General features: G+C 30.7%; 1 protein-coding gene across 4 annotated transcripts; it reads left to right on the forward strand.

Annotated features, from left to right (window-relative positions):
- The first annotated feature begins 2628 nt into the window (after positions 1 to 2628).
- On the forward strand, positions 2629 to 19398 carry LOC145332725 (uncharacterized). 4 transcript variants are annotated; one of them, XM_080177768.1, is made up of 16 exons: positions 2629 to 2697; positions 7296 to 7363; positions 8583 to 8619; positions 10529 to 10578; positions 11000 to 11093; positions 11573 to 11715; positions 12255 to 12302; positions 12728 to 12817; positions 13135 to 13201; positions 14063 to 14131; positions 14935 to 14949; positions 15485 to 15564; positions 16419 to 16477; positions 16943 to 17032; positions 17557 to 17618; positions 18638 to 19398. In XM_080177768.1, exons 1-16 carry the CDS (start codon positions 2637 to 2639, stop codon positions 18703 to 18705), a joined length of 1101 nt encoding a protein of 366 aa, XP_080033894.1. In that variant the 5' UTR covers positions 2629 to 2636; the 3' UTR covers positions 18706 to 19398. The 4 variants fall into 4 exon arrangements, with proteins under 4 accessions (XP_080033894.1, XP_080033896.1, XP_080033895.1 ...); XM_080177769.1 differs by lacking the exon at positions 2629 to 2697 and adding an exon at positions 3572 to 3756; XM_080177770.1 differs by lacking the exon at positions 14935 to 14949.
- Positions 19399 to 21520: the final 2122 nt, after the last annotated feature.

The following is a 21520-nucleotide window of genomic DNA, read 5'->3' on the forward strand; positions in this document are numbered from 1 at the left end:
TTTATTTATTTTTTTATATTTTCATTTTGTTTTAATATTACAAACATGCTTGTTACCGTAAAATAGAGAAATTTCCAGTACCGTTTCGAAACCGATTAATATTTGGTGGATTAGAACCGGTTCTCAGCCATACTGAAAAACTATGTATATTGTATTTCTGCAGTTTTCTGCTAATATACAAATATAAAATCAAAAACAGATTTGTTAGCTCTTGCCTTCGGCGTCTCCGGGCTGAAAACTGGTTTTAATCTTATAATATAAACTTTTGTATCTACGGAAAGCTGTTTATAATACGATGCGATGAATAACTATTATCTTCTTAAAAGTATAGCATTTTATATATTTACTGATACTCACTTTTATTACTACTTTGCTTTACAAATAAAAAAAGAACAAATGAAATTACAAATCAAAAAATTGAAGTGTCCCTTGAATACAGTGTGGCCTGCCCTGTACCAGGGCCCACCTAGCCCCAACTAGGCCCTATCAAACTTTTATCCTGTTATTATATCAGAATTAGGTATAGGTATGTTATAGGAGTTACGCTCCTTAAGGTTACAAAGTCGAAACTTTTAGTTTAGAAACTTTAAAGAATTTTCCTTTAGGGGTCATATTTTTTTGGAACGATATTAACCATAACAGAACAGTTGTTAGCATGATCTGTTACTTTTATAAAAGAATGATCAAGATAGATATCATTTTTAAGTAAAGTAACTCAAACAACATTAACTTTTTTTGGATGTCATGACATATAGTCCACAAAAAACATAAAATAGTAAACCAACACACTGCTTAAACGGTTTAACAGGTCAGGGCCCACCTGGCACCCTCAAGAAACCTGGAAGCTGACATCCTGGCGGCAAAAATATTCTGTCAGGACATAATACTTGAGTCAGGCAACTAGGTGTCCACACGTTTAGGTTTAATCAAATAAGGAAGAAGACAGCCAAAGTATAACAAAATAAAATCATAACTATAAGCTTTGTTAAAGGATTGTTTGGAATCACTTCAGCATAGATATGTAGCCATAACAGGGAGGGGGAGGGGACAATCGGCTGTTTATTGCACTAGTTCCCAATGTTTTCTTATTTGTTGGCTTAATAACTTTGAGGACTTCTTGATTGGTTGTTTATTTAAGTTAAGTGTCCAAACTTTTTAACCATTAATTGCAATCTACAGAAGGGATAGTTTTATATATCAATATTGGGGATGTAAATCAATTTATCGACCATTGTATTATCCCTTTATATTGCTGAGTTATAATTACACTATGTCGATTATATGTCAACTATTGTCACTTTTTATTACAAATAGTCGTCATTAATCATTGAAATTTTATAGATAAATTACCTAAATGTAATTACAAACTTGCTAAAATTAATTCAGCGGATTTATAGAAACGTGGAATAAAAACTAAAATATTGGGAAATTTTCATCACCAGTTGAAGACTGAATAAAGTAAGAAGTAGAAATACTCAATATTTCAATAATTTTTATTAACATAATGTTTTATGTTGATAATATTAACCAAATATATAAAAACCTATATTTTGTATAGTGAAGCTTCTCTAAAACTATTTTAAGTTGTCTTGTTATTAGTTAATTAAATACCAACCAACTAAATAGAATATTTTTCAAGAAGTTAGTAATTACTTATTGTTTTGTGTTGGTTTGTATAATCAGTCACTATGTCGGTAATGCGATTTAGTGACATCATATTTGTCATATGCTCACAGTTTGATTGGAAAGTGTCATGTGTGACGTTATAAAAATACGCCTAAAAAGGGAAATGTGGGAAAGTAAACATATAAAAAAGATATAATAGACGTGGTTTTATGACAAGTGACACTTTCCCCTATCCCCTTAAAAGATGAGTAAAAACTATATCCTTAAACAAACAACTAGCTATACCCCCTCCCTCTTGGACGAACTTGTTCTGAACCAAAGTTAATCACTCATTTCTCTGCACTTACTTTTACTGTAGAGGAGCTACGCTCCTAAAAAAAACTTGCAATGCTAGGTATAATACATAATACATTTGCCATAAAAACGCCAATATATTAGGATAATGTTTAAAAGGAAGCCCTGTATTCTTAAATTGTAGGCATGTAGTTAAGAGCCGTCTAGTCCCTCCAAATTACTTTCAATATCTCGCTCTCTTAAAATTCCTAATCAAGTGATTTGTTTAGGCATTACCGAGATATTACCAATCATACAATCAGTCCATGTATAAAAGTAACAGGATCTGTGTGTGTGTGTCTGTATGTACCGAAGTATCTCGTCAACCGCCTAACCGCTATGGTTCTTATAGGTCCTAGGAAGATTTATAACTTTTTGGGGGGAGGACACCCTCACCATTTTTTTGTTTCTTTTTTTCTTGAAACTAAAATAATAACCCCCCCCCCCCCCCCCCAAGAAAACCAGAGGCCTCTTTGGGTGTAGACGTAAGCGATAGATAAGCTATGCCGCTAACATTGTAAAATTTGGAGTGTCTTTTCAAATATAAATGTTTTCAATTAAGTGATATTGTTTTTTTCTTTGACCACAAAGTCAAATTGGCCATGTAAACAAGTATGAAATTATCAAAAAATGTTTAAAAATGTTTTTTTTTTCTTTTTAAAATTTTAGGCCTAAAAATGCCCGTGGTGGGATCCTCAAATGCGCTGATGATAGCCAAGCAGGCTAGGGAGAGAGGAGGTAATTTTATCTATCTATCTATCCTATATTTTCTACCTTTAAAAGATCTAATATATATTTTCTTTATTAAAAAATGTATCTTTTATAGAATTTCTGCTAAAATAAACTTTTCAAAACATGTTTAATGGGTTAATTTTTACAAGTGAATAATTAATCTTTTGAAACATTTAATTAAATTCATTAATTTTAATATTTAAAATTAAATTAGAGTCAATAAGAATTGCGTAAAATAAGATCTTTTTTATAAATCAATAATAGATCTTTTCTTTTCAAATCATAGCAGACTTTTTCACAGACAAACCTATATGTTTTTTTTTGTAATAAAATACATGAGCATTTTTACATTGCTTTTTTGATAAGCATAAAAAGCTCTTCTTATCATTTAATTAGGAACAGTTTGACTTAAACTGAACATTTGACGAAACTGCTTAAATGTAAAAGCATGTAGATTTTAGGCATGTTTGGGGCTGAAAAATGCATGTAACTAAAAAGGCTGAACTAGTAAAATAATTTTAACTTTGTCTATTTATATTTAGGAGTGAAAAGAGATGATTTTACAGTTTGTTGATCGGTTTAAAATACTTTTATTTTAAAGCTTTTATACTTTACTATGAGAAATTTATTCAAAAACTAACAACTTGTTGAAGTTAAAGAAAATATTTTTTGAAAAAAATCAAACTATGAATTATAATCAAGTTGGAAGAAAAATCTTAAAACGCTATAAATGGGTTTAAATCTCAAAATATCTTTGTAAGAGAAAGTTTAAAATATAGCATTTTTGAAAAACAGCTTATAATGCCTAATACAAAATGACGTCATATAATACAAATGACCAATGATAGGCCAGTATTCATTTTGTCATTGGTCAATTACAATTCATACTAACCTATCATTGGTCATTTGTATGCATGACGTCATTTTTTTATCAGGCACTATAAGCTGTTTCGCAATTTAAGGACATATAATACTTTTTCAGAGCCCGAAAACCCTAAAAATCTTCTAAAATGCCGGTTATGGCAGCCCAGGCCCTGAAGGTGGCACAACAAACCCGCCAACAAGGCGAGAAAAAAATATATCTATACACATTTTAGTATTACAAAATGAAGCTTGAAGTGCATATAAAAAATGACGTCATACAATACAGATGACAAATAATATGCCAGTATATTTTATGCCATTGGTCGATTAAATGTATACTGACCTATAGTTTGTCATTTGGTTTGCATGACGTCATTTGTTTAGGCTCTATAAGCTGTTTCTTACAAAATTTACTGAGCGGTTTAAAAAAAAGGTTTTGGGATCAACAACACTGTATTTAAAAGGACTATGCAGGAGTACATTTTTTTCGTTTTTTTTTAAATTATCAAAATTGTTTAGATTTGTTGATGTTTTATAACTTTTAGTTTTTAACTTAAAAAGTTCAGAGTAGAGTTCTTTCTAAAATTGCATTTGCTCTTGCATGGTCCTTTTAGAGTAAAATTTAGAATATGCAATAACTAAGAGTTTATTTATACCATTATCTTAGGCTATTACAGTATTTGTATCTAGAAATCATTTACAAACAATTTTGGGACCATAATTGGCTTGCTTTCCACAAAAAAACATGGACTTTGCATGAGCAAATTTTAAAATCATTTTACTAAATTCTAATACTTTTTTTCTTTTTTAAAATAACTATTTTCTTTTGCATAGTCCTCTTATTCATTAAAAAAACATTAATCTTTTAGAATTAAACTTGTATGTTATGTTTTAGATATTTAGAAGTACATCTGGCTTGCCTGACATTGTATTAGTATCAATCATTTATTGTCTTACAGAATGATTCTGAAAAAAAGTTTGTTTTTAGATATTTTTGTAGATCTTAATAAAATCTTTTTATGAATGTTTGAAATTTGCACATATTTATATTTAGAATTTAAAATTAAGAAAAAAATTAAACTAAAAAGCTTAGAAAATTACCTGAAAAAGAAAGATAAACATTTTTTCTGAATCATCCTGTAAATTTTACATATTAGATAAAAAAAATTGAGTTTTGAACTTGATTTTTCAGAGGCCATATAAACCTGCATAAGGTCTGAAAATGCCTGTAATGGGGGGAGCAAATGCAAATGCTTTGATGGTCACAAAACAAGCTCGTCTCAATCAAGGCGAGATATCCCTTGTACATAATTGTTATAATACAAAATACTTTTTTTTGTGAATAGCAATTTTTGTGTTACTACTCAAATGCTATTTGTTAATAACCTCAAATGGACTGAAATTTGATCCATCTTAACGCTTTTTTGATGTTGCATAATTTTTCTTCAAAAGGACTAGAATGAGCTAGAACATTTCACATTTTAAAGAAGAACTAGAAAATTATGAAGCTCTTTAGAGTGTCTACAAAAAATGACGTCATACAATACAAATGACCAATGATAGGCTAATACAAAAAATAAATTACCAAGACAGGCCAGTATGACGTCATTTTATAGTCACTATAAAAAGCTTCTAAAACTATAGCTAAAAAAGAGTCTGGTAAAAGATTAAGCAACATCCTTTGTTGTAACATAAACTAACAGTAACAAGCTGTGGTAAGTTTGTGAAGAATCTCTGAAACATCAAATAGAAGAAACAAGAAAAAAATTATTGTATGAAGGGCACAACTATTAGTTTTTAAAAATTCCAATCAATATATGAAATTAATACAACTTTTAATTCAAACATTTTGTCATTTATTAAAAATAAGGAAATCATTTAGACAAATAAACGAGTCTTGGAATGGTGCTAGGCTATTTTTTCAATCTTCTTCTAATACAGAGCCTCTAGATGCTAGGGGCGAAGCCACTAGTATTTAATAGAATATTAAATGTTAATGACCTTGGAGACTTTAATTGAAGATTGCATGACCATAGAACTATCATGTAATAATTGATTTAAAGACATTCCCAGATTTCTTTTCATCAAAAATATTTTTTTCCCAAATCCATTTTATCTATAATCGGAAACCTAATGCTTATTAGAAATATTTTACATGTAGTAACGTGTGTAATATTATCTACAATAATGCTTTTAAGATAAAGACTACTGTATTACTAAGAATCACTAGATGTTTTTTTTTTTAGGGGGGGTAGAGTAAATTACTTTGTTGATATGTAAGAAATATTTGAAATTCCTGTCAAAGTTCCTCTATACATATTGGACAAAAATACCTACCTTATTACATACAAGGTTGCTTTTTGTTTATGTAACCACGTTTTAATAATATTTTGTGTTAATTATGTATGCTGTCATCTTTGTTTTAGTAGAATTACCAATATATTATTGTAAAAGATTAGGTGCTTTTTCACATTTTGTAGATAATAATAAAAAAATTGTTGGTTGCAATGTATGATTATACAGAATGAATCAGAGACAGAAAAACGTTGCCAAATTGGTCTATATGTACACTGTATGTAAGCTCAACACCAGTATTATTTTACATTATATCACAACAAAAAGTAATAGAAGGCAATCTCAGAACAAGCACTTTAAAATATTGCTACATTGAAATATCCTAAAATCGGGATATCAAATATTTGGCACTGAAAACTGACTTTTAACCCTTAACAGTCGGGCCCCTTGCCGCACCTTAATCAGTCGGGGGGGGGGGGGGGCGTTCAACGCCCCCCCTCATTATCTCAGTTCCTATTAGAGCTAGAGGGCTAAAATTTTTTGTGCAAGTCCCCTGTGTTATGGTGAATTTCCGACCTTAACTAAGTCAAGGTCAATTTCCGCTTCCTTCACCCTTTTATTTAACAACCTTTGTTTTTAGGTCCTTTTTTACTTAAAAATTTCAAACGGCTGTAATTTTTTTATTTTTAAAGCTAGAAGAAAATTTTTTTGCAGAAAATGTTTATTTTATTTAAATTTTATATTTGAAATATCAAAACATAAGTTTCAGCGGCCGCAGCTGTACTTGGCAGCTGCCAGCCGCCGCAGTCGGCGGTCGGCGGGAAAACTGCGGCGGATCTTTATGAAATTTTAATACATTATGTAGACATGTAAGAAAAGCTTAAGTTTAAAATTTGAAGTCTCTAAGTCAAAAATTGCGGCCACAGGAGCATTTTAAAGATTTCTGGAGACCTGGAGGATCAGGACCTGCAGGATCATACCTGGATCCTGAAATTGACTTGAACACCTGTATTTAATATGAGGATGTACTACTAGAGGATATTTTAGTATTTTGGTAAGATAAAATGCTTTGTTTAAATCAAAAACAAATTTTTGTTCTTTACCTGGATGACCCTGCAGGTTTTCTGGCATCCTGTGCCCGCCAGGATGGAGATATTCAAAAAATTCCAACTCTCAGTTATGTGTCATACCCATACTTAAAAAGTCAAGCAGTTTGGGCTCTTTATCTTTCACACACAGAAAATGAGATAGAAAAAACCGGATGGGGGGGCGTTCAACGCCCCCCCCCCCCCCGACCGTTAAGGGTTAAACTTCTTCAAATTGGTGTTTGAAGAAATTTTAAAAAGGATGATTGTTTTGTAGCCAAAGGTCAAACGTATTTGTTTTACAGTCTATAGTAGAAAGCTATCCATAGAATAATTAAATCATAACTAATCATTATTTAGGAAACTGTGCAAAAGCTATGATATGCCACCAAAGTTTCTTCCCAGGTGGTGATCTTCTCATAGCCAAGGTAATTTTGAACAAGGTCTACATTAGATGTTAACTTCTTTCATAGAAAAATCTTCAAGTTGCTATCTTGCATCAATTTAGTGTCAAAATGAAAAAAAAACAAAGCAAGACAGATGACCAAACATTTTTAGTAAATCCAAGTAATACTGCTGGTTTTCTGTAAAAAAATGTTTACATTTTTTTGATATAAATATATCTTTAAATAGTTCATCAAAAATATAAAAAAATGGGTCGTAGCTTGCCTATTTGATATGCTTTAAAAAGAATAACTTAGGAATGAACATGAAAAAGACAGCATAAGTGCCTCTCATTGGTCATTTTATTGTATGACGTCATTTTTGGCGGCACTTTACGCTGTCTCATGAACATTCATGACCAACCAAGCAAATAGAATTTTAGAGTAGCTTCACTTTTAATATTGAAAATATTTGACTACTTTAAATGACATACAACAAAGTAAAACAATTTTTCTTGAGTAGGAAAATAAACATAAAATTTTACCTATATTTGACTTTCAATAATGCCTACATATTCAGTCTGTAAAGTCATTGAACACTGAAGTGAATGAGACATTTTCTTTTTGAAATAATCATAAAAGCTTTTCTTCTTATTTTATATACATACAATCTTTTGTTTTTACAGATTTCTAATCCTCTTTTATATATCAAAATCTGATAATTAAGTAATAAGTAAAAGGATTTATTGTTTTATAATAATTTGATTTGACATGCAATATTATCAAACAAAAATATAAAAAATATCTTTGACATGAAAAAATCAATAAGAGGAAAGCAAGACAACATTTAATTTTTTGGTATAAAATTATTTGGCTTGATTCTTTCCTTTTTAGATTTTTACACTAAAAACATATCTTGGATCCTATTCCTTTGACCGAACTTCCTCCCCCCTCCTCCCTTGCTTTTCTTTCCATCCTAAAAATGCCAAGCCCTAAATCAAAAAGACAACTGCTCTAATTAACATAACAATCTATAAATCAATAAACTGCTTTGTTTTTTATAGAGTTTAGTAAAGATACAAATATTAAGGTTTGATCAAAAAATAATTGCAGATTTATTGATTGGGAAATAACAAAATTGATTACTTATTCATTATACAGTTCAAATTAAATCATTTTACAAAAAAATTTACAATTTAGTTAAAGTTTGTTGCAATTATTTAAGACAACAAATTTTGAGTATATATATCTATATTATTTTTAGGTGGTACCTGAAAGTTGCCAAAGAACTCAAGGAATTGGTAAGTCAATATTAGGGTTGGGCCGGATATCCGGTGTGGCCGGATATCCGGCCGGATATCCGGCCATTTTAAATATCCGGCCGGATACCAGATATTGAAACTATCCGGCCGGATATCCGGATCTAATATTTTTATACTTTACACCAAAAATCTCTGCTTTTTAAAATCTTAAATGGCTATAATTTTCTTATTATTGAAGCTAGAAGAACATTTTTTCTGAATAAGTTTAACTTTATGTAAATTTATATAAGATTTCTGAAGAAATTTTTTTTACTACTTTAATATCTGTTAATTTGGCCGGTTATCCGGCCGGATATCCGGTAATTTGGCCGGATAACCGGATATTTGCCGAATATCCGGCGTTGGCCGGATATCCGGCCGGTTACCGGATATCCGGCATTTGAAATCAGCCGGATATCCGGCCAACGCCGGATATCCGGTATCCGGTATCCGGCCAAAAAAGTATCCGGCCCAACCCTAGTCAATATATAATCATAATTGCCTTATGGTTGAATATTTCTCTATTTTATCACAGACACTATATATATGTAATAGCGGATACGCCTCTAGAAGCCTCTAAAGGCACTTACGGTAAAGAGGGGAAGCTTTAAAAAGCAAAAAAAAAATTAAAGAAAAATATTACTGAGGGTGGGTAAATTTTTATTGTGAGAGTGAATGTACCCTACCCCAAAATAGTTATTAACCTTCATTTAATAAAAAACTTCAATGTAAAAAGAACCATATAGCTTTAGCGGTTAGCTTGATCCTTCGCTACACATAAAAAAGCTTACTACTTTATATAATAGGATTTAGATAGAGAATGTTACATACATTAGAGCTAAAATGACTGTTACTTTCATGATCAAAAATAATTAAATTCTTTAAAAATTGCAATGATTAGAATCTAACACATAACAGCTACGTAGTTTATTAACAATAAATCTTAACTTAAACTGGATTTTGTTTAAATAGAAATAAGAAGTTGATGATAAATTTTTAAGAATTCATGTGCATGCTTCATTTCTCTCCCTGGGACACGAGTTTAACAAATAGTTGGATAAAAAATTGTCCAGAAAAACGTATATGTAGTAAAATTTATTTTCTATTTTTATCTCTTGTATTTAACCCCAACTTATTTTCTTTCCAAGGATCATTTAGAAAAGAAAATGGAAAGAATTGCCATAAACTGAAAAAGGATAAACAAAATGACCCCTTCTGATGATAAAGAGAAATAGATTGTACAATACAATCAGGATTTTAGAAAGACCCCAAGATTTAAAACTTTGGGGAACAGATTTATTTGCAGTCAAATGTTTTGGGTTCTTTTACACTTCTCAAAGTCGCATTCCAAGGCAGGGTGTACTGGAATAGTTATTCCTTACGTATTCTGAATTGAATGCCAATATAATAATTAATTCAGGACATTAGATACTTAGATACTTTATTCACTATTGTCATCTACTATATTCTTATCTTAATTGATATTATATACATACATTTTTGTACACAAAATAGTGGTGTTGCACAATTAATAATCTTTACACTGATGTTAAAGAATTAGACAAGTGAATAAGACATTTCATATAAATAGACGTTACAAACATAAAAAATCAGAATTTGATCTATGAAAATTCATAGGCTGACAGATGTGTCTTTAATGGATCATATTCTAAAAGCTTTTTGACGGTTGAATGTTATTTTAAAATCGTCCGCTTTTTTGAAGTCCCTGTTTTTCTGATATCTTTTTCATTATTTTGTTTAATCTTTAAAATTTTATCTATATCTCGCTTAAAAATAAATGTATATATTTAGGAACTGATTGGAATTTAATAATAAAAGTGTTGGACATCTAACTATCATATTAAATGAAAAGTCAGGCTATTTTTTTAAAACTAGACTTCATTTTCAGAGGCTTGGGTTATTGATAAAGAGGCAGAATATCAAAAGGAACTTGCTAAGGTAAATGGTTTCTACTGCTACTATGCCAGGTGTGCACCATTAATAGAAGGAGGATTGCCTTGGCCCAAAACAGGCGCAATTCATTACCATGCACAGTTAGGACTTTTCAGATAAAGGTCGTGCAATCAAAGAGTTGGTTCTCTAATTGGTGTTACCCAACCTTAGTTATCCTGGGATGTTGGATCTGGTGTTTAAGTGTCATATCCGCCCGTATTAGGTAATTGAGGTACACTTAAAAAACTATTTCTCAAATAAACAGACAAAAATTCAGATCAAATTTCATACGATGAGAGAAAAAAACTAAATAAAAATAGACGTTATCAAATAACATCCAATGAGATGGAAGTCTAAGACTTCATGTTATAAAGAGAAAGAAAGACTATAGAGAAGCTTCTTTACCAAAACTATGGTTTATTTCCAGTTAGAAAAACAGAAAGAAAAAGAGGAAAAACTTAGAATAGAAAGAGAAAAGAGAGAAGAAAGAAATGCAAAGAGATTAGAAAAATTTAATAAAGGTAACTTATTTCTTTAAATTATTGATTTACATCCATGAATTTTTCGCATATGATTAAATTTATATAGCAATAAGTGAGATTCTAAGAAGATTAGATGATCAATTATAGTGTTTTAATCTCTTTAAAATAAAACTATTTTGCCTTTAACATTCTGAGAGCAAACGATTTGGACCAACTAATCAATTTTTCAAAAAGATACCCAGAGTTATCCAGCTAATAAATAAAACATTCGGTACCAGTTTAATTAACAGTCAAATGTTTCCCATATCCCTTATCTTATTCTTATTGGAGATCCATGTGGACTGGCTAACAATTCAGGGATCTAAGGAATTAGACAATGACCGTTAAATTGATGTACAACCAAAGTTGTTAAGCCATCAAATAAGAAAACATTATTATAAAACTTTGGGGACTAGTTTAATAAACAGCCCATTGTCCCCTCTCTCTCTGCTAGCAATTCAAATTTTCCTGTAATCTAGACAAGGACAAGAAAGAGAAGAAGGATGGAACTTCTACAACAGATGTTAAAGCCGAGGCTAGGAAAGATAGTATGGCCGCTACTACAGCTACACCTAGAACTAATTCTGCTCTGAATGGAAAACAAGAAACACCTGAAGTAGAGGTAACATAAGTCTTTCATTGGACCAATTAATGTAATAAGCATTGCAGATAGGTTTCAAAGAAAATAATTTTTCATTCATTTACCTATACAAGCCCACACTTGAAGTAGATTATGTTGCCTTAAAAAAATGACGTCATACAATAAAAAGGCCCAATTATAACCACCAGTATACATTATACCATTAGTCAATTACAGTGCAATCATTGGTCATTTGTATTTTATGACGTAATTTTTTTATTCACTCTGAGCTGCTTCTCCAAACTTCAGCCTCGCGATCTGTAGCGGCTGAGACTGCAGATTTGTTCAATCTGTTTGAAATAGATGTGACTGACCGCAAGGGGTTTCAAGCTTTCTTTTGACGGGTGCAAGAATGAGGGGTTTACAAGTTTGAATGGGATAAACACTCCTACCCCCCCCCCCCCCCCCTTCAGACGTGCTTATTGGGTTGCTGCAACCGGATAATAAGGCTTCTGTCCTAGTAACTTTCTGTTGTACTCTTCGATTCTTGGAATCAAAATAAATTTTCTTTCTCTTTTTAGGAGAAAGCCAAACCAGTAATGAGAGCTGTTAAGTCTGTGGCTCATGCTGTAAGCAAACTTTCGGTAGCGCAGCTACTCTACAAGTCTTTTTCGATCATAGTATTAAAAAAATACCTGTTATAGTTCCTAAAGCTGTAAATAGATTAAAGTAGTGATGCTATTAAAAGTTTTTCTGTCTGAACTCGAATTAATAACTTTTAGTAGCAAAGCTACTTTACAAATATAAAATATCTACAATATCTACTATGGAATATCTACAATAGTAGTTACTAGTTCTTTTTTATTAACCTTTTACAAGGTCACATTTTTTGTTAAACACATGAGCAATAAAATAAATAATTACAATGTTATTATTAGATTAGTTGTTTTAAGTATTAGATTAGTTGTTTTAAGTATTAGATTAGTTGTTTTAAGTATTTTCATCGTTGGATAATTTTTTTGTATATTGATTGAAAAATTTGCCTTTTTCTTAGGGAAGAAAAGCTCCTGTAAAATGTGTGAAGAAAAAGAAAGGAAAAAATGGATTTCCAGACACTTTTGATCTTGTTGCCTTGGTGGATTTGGTAAGATCCAGGGACAAGGGAATGATATTCTGACAAACAATTCTAAAGGAAAATTACCCACAACTAGCTTCCCCTTTTCCTCCCCTTCTTACCTACTCCTCTTCAATTACATGAAAAAACAAAATATACCTCAAAATTGCTTTAAAAGGTTTCGTGATTTTTTTTAGAATTTATTGCTAGAATAGTTACCCCTGGGTAAGATCCTATGATTCTATGCGATATAGTATTATCTAATTTTTTGTATCATCATTGGTGATGCACATCAATTTATTATCCATGTTAAATCCAATATTTCAAAAATTTTCTATTGTGCCTAGGAATCAATCGGAATTGGAGATATGCAGTTCAAAGAATTAAAAGAAGCCTTTATGCTTTTTGACAATGGTATGCATTTAAGTTTTTACAATAGATACGTTTTAATAATACAGAAGTAATTTGTAATTCTAAATATAATTATGTATCAAAGCATATAGCTTCATTGATTAAGTTCATGATAAAATAAATATTCAAATTATATTTAAATACTTATATCTGATGCTATTTCTTTTACAAAATCAATATATTTAATAGCAATAAAAATTATGAAAGATGTGTTGCTTTAGTTTAGGAACACCTATTTAAGTCTACTTTTGAAAAACAGACATTTATAGAAAGAAATATAAACATTTATGATTTATCTTTATCAATAATCAATTATCTATAATACAAAGTAGCTTGATGTCCGTCTGTCCCTTAAGATCTCGGTAACCACTGAACCGATCGGATTCTACTTTTCAGGGTATATACCTATTGGTCCTGTGGTGATTTTAAGCTATTTTCTAGGAGGGTGGAACATCCCCCCACCCCCCCCCCCCCCAAAAAAAAAAAATGAAAAATTCCCCCCCCCCAAGATTTTTTTTTATTTCTTAAAATTAGTGGTGGAGTTGGGGCTTCTCAACAGGTACTTATTTTTTTAAAATTATTTAAAAATTAGTGGTGGAGTGGGGGCATCTCCAGAGGTACTTATTTTTTTTTCTCATGAATTACCTCTTGGGGCAAAGCTAGGGGCGAAGCCGCTAGTAATAATATAAAAAATACAATTTAACATTGATATTCTAAAACAGACAAAAGTACTTTGTTGGATAGCTTGTCTTTAAATTTTATTCTTATTGTCCAAAAAAAAATATTTATGAGAATTAAATTCAAGTATTTTAATCAAAGTTTTAAGACAAGTTGAGCTAATTAAAATAATCTCCTTTTTCCTAGATGATGATGGAGTATTATCATTTGATGAAGTTTCAGTGGCCATGAAAGTTCTTGGCAGACATTGTTCAGGTTACTACATTTTGCTTAAATTTAAAAAAAGAGTGGTTTCTAAAATTATTAGTAATCATTATATAAAAGTAACAGGATGTTTGTCTGTCCTTATAAACGAATCTTGCCAACTAATGAACTGATCTATAGATAGAGTACCTACAACCTCCAAGAGTCCACCCTAAAAAAAGTTAGTTGCGTGGATTCATATAGGTCCAGGTTTGTTTTATGGCAAATTTGCAAATTAAGCCCAGAGATGAATTTAGTTTTTTTTTGCCTTCTTCTTACAAATCCCTAGTTGATTAGTTGATAGGGAAGCAGCCTATAGTAACTATTAAAAAGATGAATAAAAAAAAGTCGGTGTTTGTTTATTTATTGTTTTATTAAACACTAGCGGCTTCGCCCCTAGCCTCTAGGGGCTTTGCCCCAAGAGGTGATAAAAAAATTAAGGCGAAATTCGTTAAAGGACCAAGGAAATCTTAAGAAAAAAAGGAAAAAATGGGGGGGGGGATTTTTTTGTTTTTTGGGGGTTTGGGGTGTCCCATCCCCCAAGAAAATAGCTTAAAACCACTACAGGACCAATAGGTATATACCCTGAAGAGTAGAATCCGATCGGTTCAGTGGTTACCGAGATATTAAGGGACAGACAGACAGACAGACAGACGGACAGACGGACAGACAGACATCGTTCTACTTTGTATTATAGATTATATAGTAAAGTAAAGTTTTGCCTTTTTTATGTACTAGAACTGGAATTAATAGTTTTTCAAACGTTTTTTTTATTTTACATAATTCTATTTTCATAATCCTGTTTATCTCACTAGAAAAGAATACAAGAGGTATATATGAGTTTATTTGGAACATGGAAAGAAAACGAAGTAGCGGGTTTCGTTGTATTTTCACAGTAGCTTTTGTTAGGTTAATTTAGTTTAAGTAAATGTTAATGATTGGAAATAGGCCCTGCATGGTTCTAGCATGCTACTGTGAATTTTCGACAAAACTTGCTACTTCGATTTTTTTTCCATGATCCGTTTATTTTTTAGGGGCAGACAATTTTCCTTTAACCGCTAAAGTAAGAATACGCAGTGGCAATAAACCCCAATAAACTTAGCTACTACCGAACTACTCTCACGATCCGTTAATATAGTGATCATAAAAATAACGTCATACAATACAAATGACCAATGGTAAAATGTATGCTGGCCTATCATTGGTAATTTGTTTTGCATGGCGTCATTTTTTATTATGAGGCACTATAAGCTCCGTTGGAATCTTATATGAGCTAAACTAAAAAATTTTCAAATATGTAGTTTTTTCTCTAAATGAACCTTGTAACTTTTATCTTTTATTCTGATGATCTATTTATCTATTTAGATGAAGAATTGATATCCCGAGTGAAAAGTGTATCAGACGACCAAACTGAATATTCCTTAGAATTTAATGAATATCTTACGGTAAATATTTTGTACATCTATGTCATTGTGAGAAAACTTTTTTAAACTGAAATAAACTTTAATTTTTACTGGCGTGTTGAGAAAAAAATCACCTTTGTGGTCTTTATTATTCCCAGCGTTTACTTTACAGAATTATCACCACAAGACGTCCATGGACGTCTAAGGGGAGGGGGGTAAAGTGGGGATTACCCCCCCCCCCCCCAAATGAATTTTTTTTGGGGGGGTAAACAAAATTTACCCCTGCTAACAGATTTCAGGGGGGGTAATTAACCCCTCCCCTAAGCAAATTTTACCCTCGGGGTAAATTTTTTTTTTTTTGGGGGGGGGAAATTTTGCGGTGCGCTTCGCGTGCCATTTTACCCCCCCAGAAACGAATTACCTCCCACTTAAAAAAAATTGTACCCCCCAACGCACAATTACAGCCAATTTTAGCATCAATCAGCCGCGCAGCTTTGAATACCAGCTGGGTGTCTTATGGAATTACGGAATGCCAGTAAGCTTCCTTCAACAATATGCCACTCCAAGCTATAGCCATTCTCAACCGCAGTTGCAGTCACCAAATTTAATTCAGATACCTAGAACCACAGAAACTCTAAGCTCCGTTCGGACTATTTATCTTTCAGCTGCATCCAATCTCAGCTAAAGGCGCAACATACAGTCATCTTTATTACACTCTTGTATAATGAAGCAGCCTATAGTGCCTAATAAAAAATAACGCCATACAATACAAATGACTAGTGATATGCCAGTATACATTGTAATTGACCAATGGTAAAATGTATACTGGCTTATCATTGGTCATTTGTATTGTATGACGTCATTTTTTATTAGGCACTATAAGTATAATATTTTAGATGATAAGTGAACAGGACAAAGAAGAATTAACCCATGCAATCCTACTAGACGCTTTCAGGTATTGGATATTAAAGATTCAGGGATCTAAAGGGATAAGACAATGGCCGATAAGTTGACGTAAATCACCAATTATGATACACAAGATCCAATGGATCCAAAGTAATAAGATAATGGCCAATAAATTTGACGTACATCACCAATGATGATACACAAAATTACCTCATCTGTAGATTACAATTAGTGGTTTAAACGTTTAGACAATCAACCTAATGAATCAACCAATCAAAACTCAATAAAAGTCCCTAAATATGTAAAGCAAACGAATAAGAAAACTTTATTATAAAAGTTGTAGAAAACAGTCAAATGTCCCTTTCCTCCCTGATAAAGATTAAACTCAGGAATTTAGGGATGGGACAATGGATCTAAAATACATTCTTTTGGTTGTATTAGACTTTGGGTACTAGAAGCAGCGTAAATTGCTTTATTTTAGTTAATTAATAAGAATTTGTTTTATATTTTTCAGAGCTTTTGATAAAGAAAATACCGGAGTCCTAAGTGTTGCTCAGCTAGCCAAAATTATGAGAACAAGAGGAGAGAAAATTAAAGATAACAGGCAAGTAATAATATAATATTCAGAGAGGGAGGAAACATTGGGCTGTTTATTTCACTAGTCCCCAAACTAGTCTTATAGGTTTTCTTGTTAGTTGGCTTAACAAATATAGAAACTTATACTTAATTTGATTGGTTAGTTATTGAGAGGAGTAACGTCTCACCACTAATTGTAATCTACAGAAGGGGTAATTTTGTGTATCATCACGGGGGATGTACTTCAATTTATCGGATACTGTCTTATCCCTTTGGATCCCTAGTATTTTGAAATTAATTGAATAAGTACATCCACAAAAATGATAAACAAAATTATCCTTTCTGAAGATTACAAATAGTGGTTGAAACGTTTGGATCAGCCAATAAAAATTTAATAAAAGTCCATAATGTTGTTAAGCCAACGAATAAGAAAACGTTCTTATAAAACTTTGGATACTAGTGTAATAAAGAGCCCAATGTCCCCTCCTTCCCTGTTGTCATTGTCTATTTTTCTAACAACATTTCAATAATAACTACGAAATATTTATTTAGTGATCTCCGAGCTATGATGGAGCAAGCTGATCCTAACAAAACTGGAACCATTCAATACGAAGGTAAAATATTTTTATGCGAAGAAAAACATTAAGTTAGTATGTCACTATGTCTGTTCAAGAACTTCCATAGTAGGAAAAGTAGCGCAAAACCAAGAAAGGAATAATTACTTATTGTCCATTTTCCTTTAGATTGGAGAATTTTAACATCATATGAACATTTGTAGGACAAGTGTAAAAAATAAACTTACCTAACTTTTTAGACGCCATAATAATTTCATGCCCCATTTTCCTTGGAATCACATTCACAAAATTATGACAATAGGAAATCATATCAAAATTATGTATTTGAAATAACAAATTAAAGATTAAAAAAAAGACCTTCTGATAATAATTATACAGTTGCTACACTTTCTTTCGAAATCTTTCCTTAGCAATGAAAGTCATATATATTTAGAGTCATATATCAGCTATTAAGGGTTCCGTCACGAAATGACAGATTGACTTAGAACATTGTAGAAAAACTTCGCTTTTAATAAAAGCAAAAAAGCTTTCCCTTTAAAAATATATTTTTTCTCCTAAATTTGAAAAATGCCTTTGGAAAAGTATATTATTATGTAGACATGAAGCACTTTAGACTTAAATTTGTATCAATTTAGATAAATAACCATTCAAGGACATTCATAAAATGTATTTTTATGTGTCACTGCTACTCTATTTTAGGGTATATTGTACGTCCGTAAATCCTATTTTTCTGCCTGTCACATAGAGCTACTCACACAGAATAAATTAAATAAAACTAGTGTCTTAGACCCTTGCTTCTAGGGGCTTAGCCATGACAGTGGTTGGGGATTATCTATATTCTTAACTGTAAATAGTAGGGAAGCTCTTTATAGTGCCTATAAAAATTACGTCATACTAGAATAGTCATTTATCATGTACAGCATCGTATTACAGACAATTCAGCCGCACGGGGCTAACAAAACTGGTTTTAATCTCATATGTTTTCAATTAATAACCACTGAAACCTTTCCAGAATACGGTGCTATCAATAACTATAACATGATTTTTTTCTGTTTTAGATTTTTGTTCCCTTCTACTTGGTAAAAAGAGAAAGCACAAAAAGCAGAAACAAAGTACAAAGAAGTAATAATAGTTAATTCAAATATAAAATAAATTGATAAAATAATTATAAAATAATAAATAAAATTGGGTGTTTGGTTTTCGTCAAATTATCTTATTAAGTCAAAGTGTTCTGAATTCTGTCCAAATGTATATCTATATGAAATGGTCCATAATTAAGAACAGAATTACGCGAAAAAAAAACCTTCTTTATAGCATGTAGATTTTCAAATTATCTTATATATGAAGGGATAGGTAAATGAAAGAGAAACATATAAAGCTTAACATTTTATAATCTTTAAAAATATTCAGGTTGCTTTATTTGTTTTTAATGTCAATGTTCAAAGCTACAAAAGACATTTATTGCATAACTCTATGGATGAATATTATTAATCTTCCATTAACTTACCCTTGTTTCAAAATATTTCAAAACATTTTATTATTAGAAGTTAGAAGCCAAAATTTGTAAGAAATTATGTGATAGCTAGGTAGCCTTTTCTTATACGTGGATTTTGTACATAATATTTAATACTATGTAAAGTGTTTTATAAACATGTACATGTCTTAGTGTAATTATATGTATTTTTGTAGATGAATTATGACAATCTTTATTTTGATTATCCTACTGAAATATTATAGATCTTTCGTGATTTGTTTGTTTTTAAATTATATTATTTTATGATAAATTAAGTCTTATTTTGAAAATACATTTTATAAGAAATTATTTATTTAGCGTAAAGTTTATAGATGATAATTTACTTACTTTAAGGAAGTAATTATAAAGACACAAATATTATTATACAATTGGATTATTAGCTTAACATCCTAAATTGGGTTAAAAACTGATTTGATAAAGATGAAGGTAAAGAAGTTGTATCAACTTTTTTTTTATAGCTAGCCGGTCCTTTTAGTAAGTAGTAGATGTAAAATTTTTCATAGAATTCAGATATGCAATCGGTTTTTTTGTAGACCTCTTATTTTTTAAGTAATTTAAGTTTAAAAAAAAAATTAAGTCGATTTTAAGGTACTAAAATGCAACAAAAAAAAAGAAAGAAAATGGCCATTATGAACAAAAATAGTAAGATCTTTAATTTGACACCTTACTTTTTCAATTCTGTCAGGTAATTATTGAAAAAATCGATTATTTTAAACCCACGAGAATAAAAACTTTAAACTCAATTTTATCATTTCACAAGTAAAAAAATATGGGTTCATATATACCTTTAGAATCAGAAAAATATTACGAATCCATTGTAAGCAAAATTGAAAAAAAAAGTTTACAATATAGTATATAAACTACAATAAAAGGAATGATATGAAAATATCATATTATATTGTACAGGCAACGTCTTAACTCTTCAATTGAGTATAAAAATGGGAAGGGGGTATAGATGGGGTAAAAAGGGGGTAAAAAAGGGAAGACGATAGTGTTGCCAGAACAAAAAATACAATTGGCCATTTTTAAATTTTTTATTTTTTTACTTTTTTTCAATTTTGCTTACAATGGATTCGTAATATTTTTCTGATTCTAAAGGTATATATGAACCCATGTTTTTTATGTCTGTTTGAGAAAATATTTAGGTCTAAAGTTTTTATTAAACCGAGGTTAAAAAAATAGATTTTTTCAATAATTACTCAACAGAATTTTAAAAGTAAGGTGTCAAATTAAAGATCTTACTATTTTTGTTCTTACTGGCCATTTTCTTCTTTTATTTTGTTGCGTTTTAGTACCTTAAAACCGACTTAATTATTTTTTTTTAAAACTTAAATTACTTAAAAAATAAGAGGTCTACAAAAAAACCGATTGCATATCTGAATTCTATGAAAAATTTTACATCTACTACTTACTAAAAGAACCGGCTAGCTATAAAAAAAGTTGATACACCTTCTTTTACAAATTTTAGTCTATAAAGACGACTTTTAAAAGCAGTGTATTTATTTTTTCCTTTTAAAAGTGTCCATTGAGGATAGCTCTAATTGTTTAGTGTTAGAATCGACCTATTGTTTTTAAAACATTAAACTATAAACAAAGATTCCTAAATTAATCAGGTATAATCTTAAATATAATAAACATAAATACGTTAGAGTTCTACCTTTTTTTTAAACATTGTTTTAGACAAATTTTTATAATTAAAACTGTTCTAGGTTTATGACAGATTAAATGTAAATTCATTTAAAAAATGTAAACGTGATTGAATGCTTATAACATTCTCTTTGGTAGTCATAGGATTTACTATTTCAAAGAAGATTAGAAAAATCTGATTTTAAAAAAATTGTAATGTTTTAAATGAACGCTTTAAGGTTTGATATTAATAGAACAATTCCACCACTATCAAAGAGTTGAAACCGACTCGAAATGTGAAAAAGCTTTATTTTAAAATTTATTTCCATAACTGAAGCAATCGAAATAAAAAATTTAAATGTCGTCTTGAAAAGTTAATTTTTAAAAATTTCCTTGTTTTCTGCAATCCAAAGTCTTGAAAACTATATATATTGAACAAAATATATTGATCTTTTGAAGTTTTTATATAAAAAATATGGATTTATGATTTATGTTACACAACCTTGCCCCTCCAAAAAGTCTTGGATGTCTTTAACACAGTGTTTTTTAACCCTTAACGGTCGGGGGGGGGGGGGGCGTTGAACTCATTTTCTGTGTGTGAAAGATAAAGAGCCCAAACTGCTTGACTTTTTAAGTTTGGGTATGACACATAACTGAGAGTTGGAATTTTTTGAATATCTCTATCCTGGCGGGCACAGGATGCCAGCAAACCTGGCAGGGTCCCTCAGGTAAAGATTAAAAATATTTTTTTTTGACTTAAACAAAGCATTTTATCTTACCA

This window comes from Acartia tonsa, chromosome 11, assembly GCF_053477335.1.
Source record: "Acartia tonsa isolate MP-2025a chromosome 11, ASM5347733v1, whole genome shotgun sequence".
Lineage (NCBI taxonomy): Eukaryota > Metazoa > Arthropoda > Copepoda > Calanoida > Acartiidae > Acartia > Acartia tonsa.

What these genes read in the sequence shown, in the direction of transcription:
- LOC145332725 (XM_080177768.1), top strand. Translation starts at nt 2,637, where the DNA reads ATGCCCGTGGTGGGATCCTCAAATGCGCTGATGATAGCCAAGCAGGCT. An exon ending in GCAGGCTAGGGAGAGAGGAG is followed by an intron (nt 2,698 to 7,295) that starts GTAATTTTATCT and finishes ATCATTATTTAG; the next exon opens with GAAACTGTGCAAAAGCTATG. An exon ending in AATTTAATGAATATCTTACG is followed by an intron (nt 15,565 to 16,418) that starts GTAAATATTTTG and finishes ATAATATTTTAG; the next exon opens with ATGATAAGTGAACAGGACAA.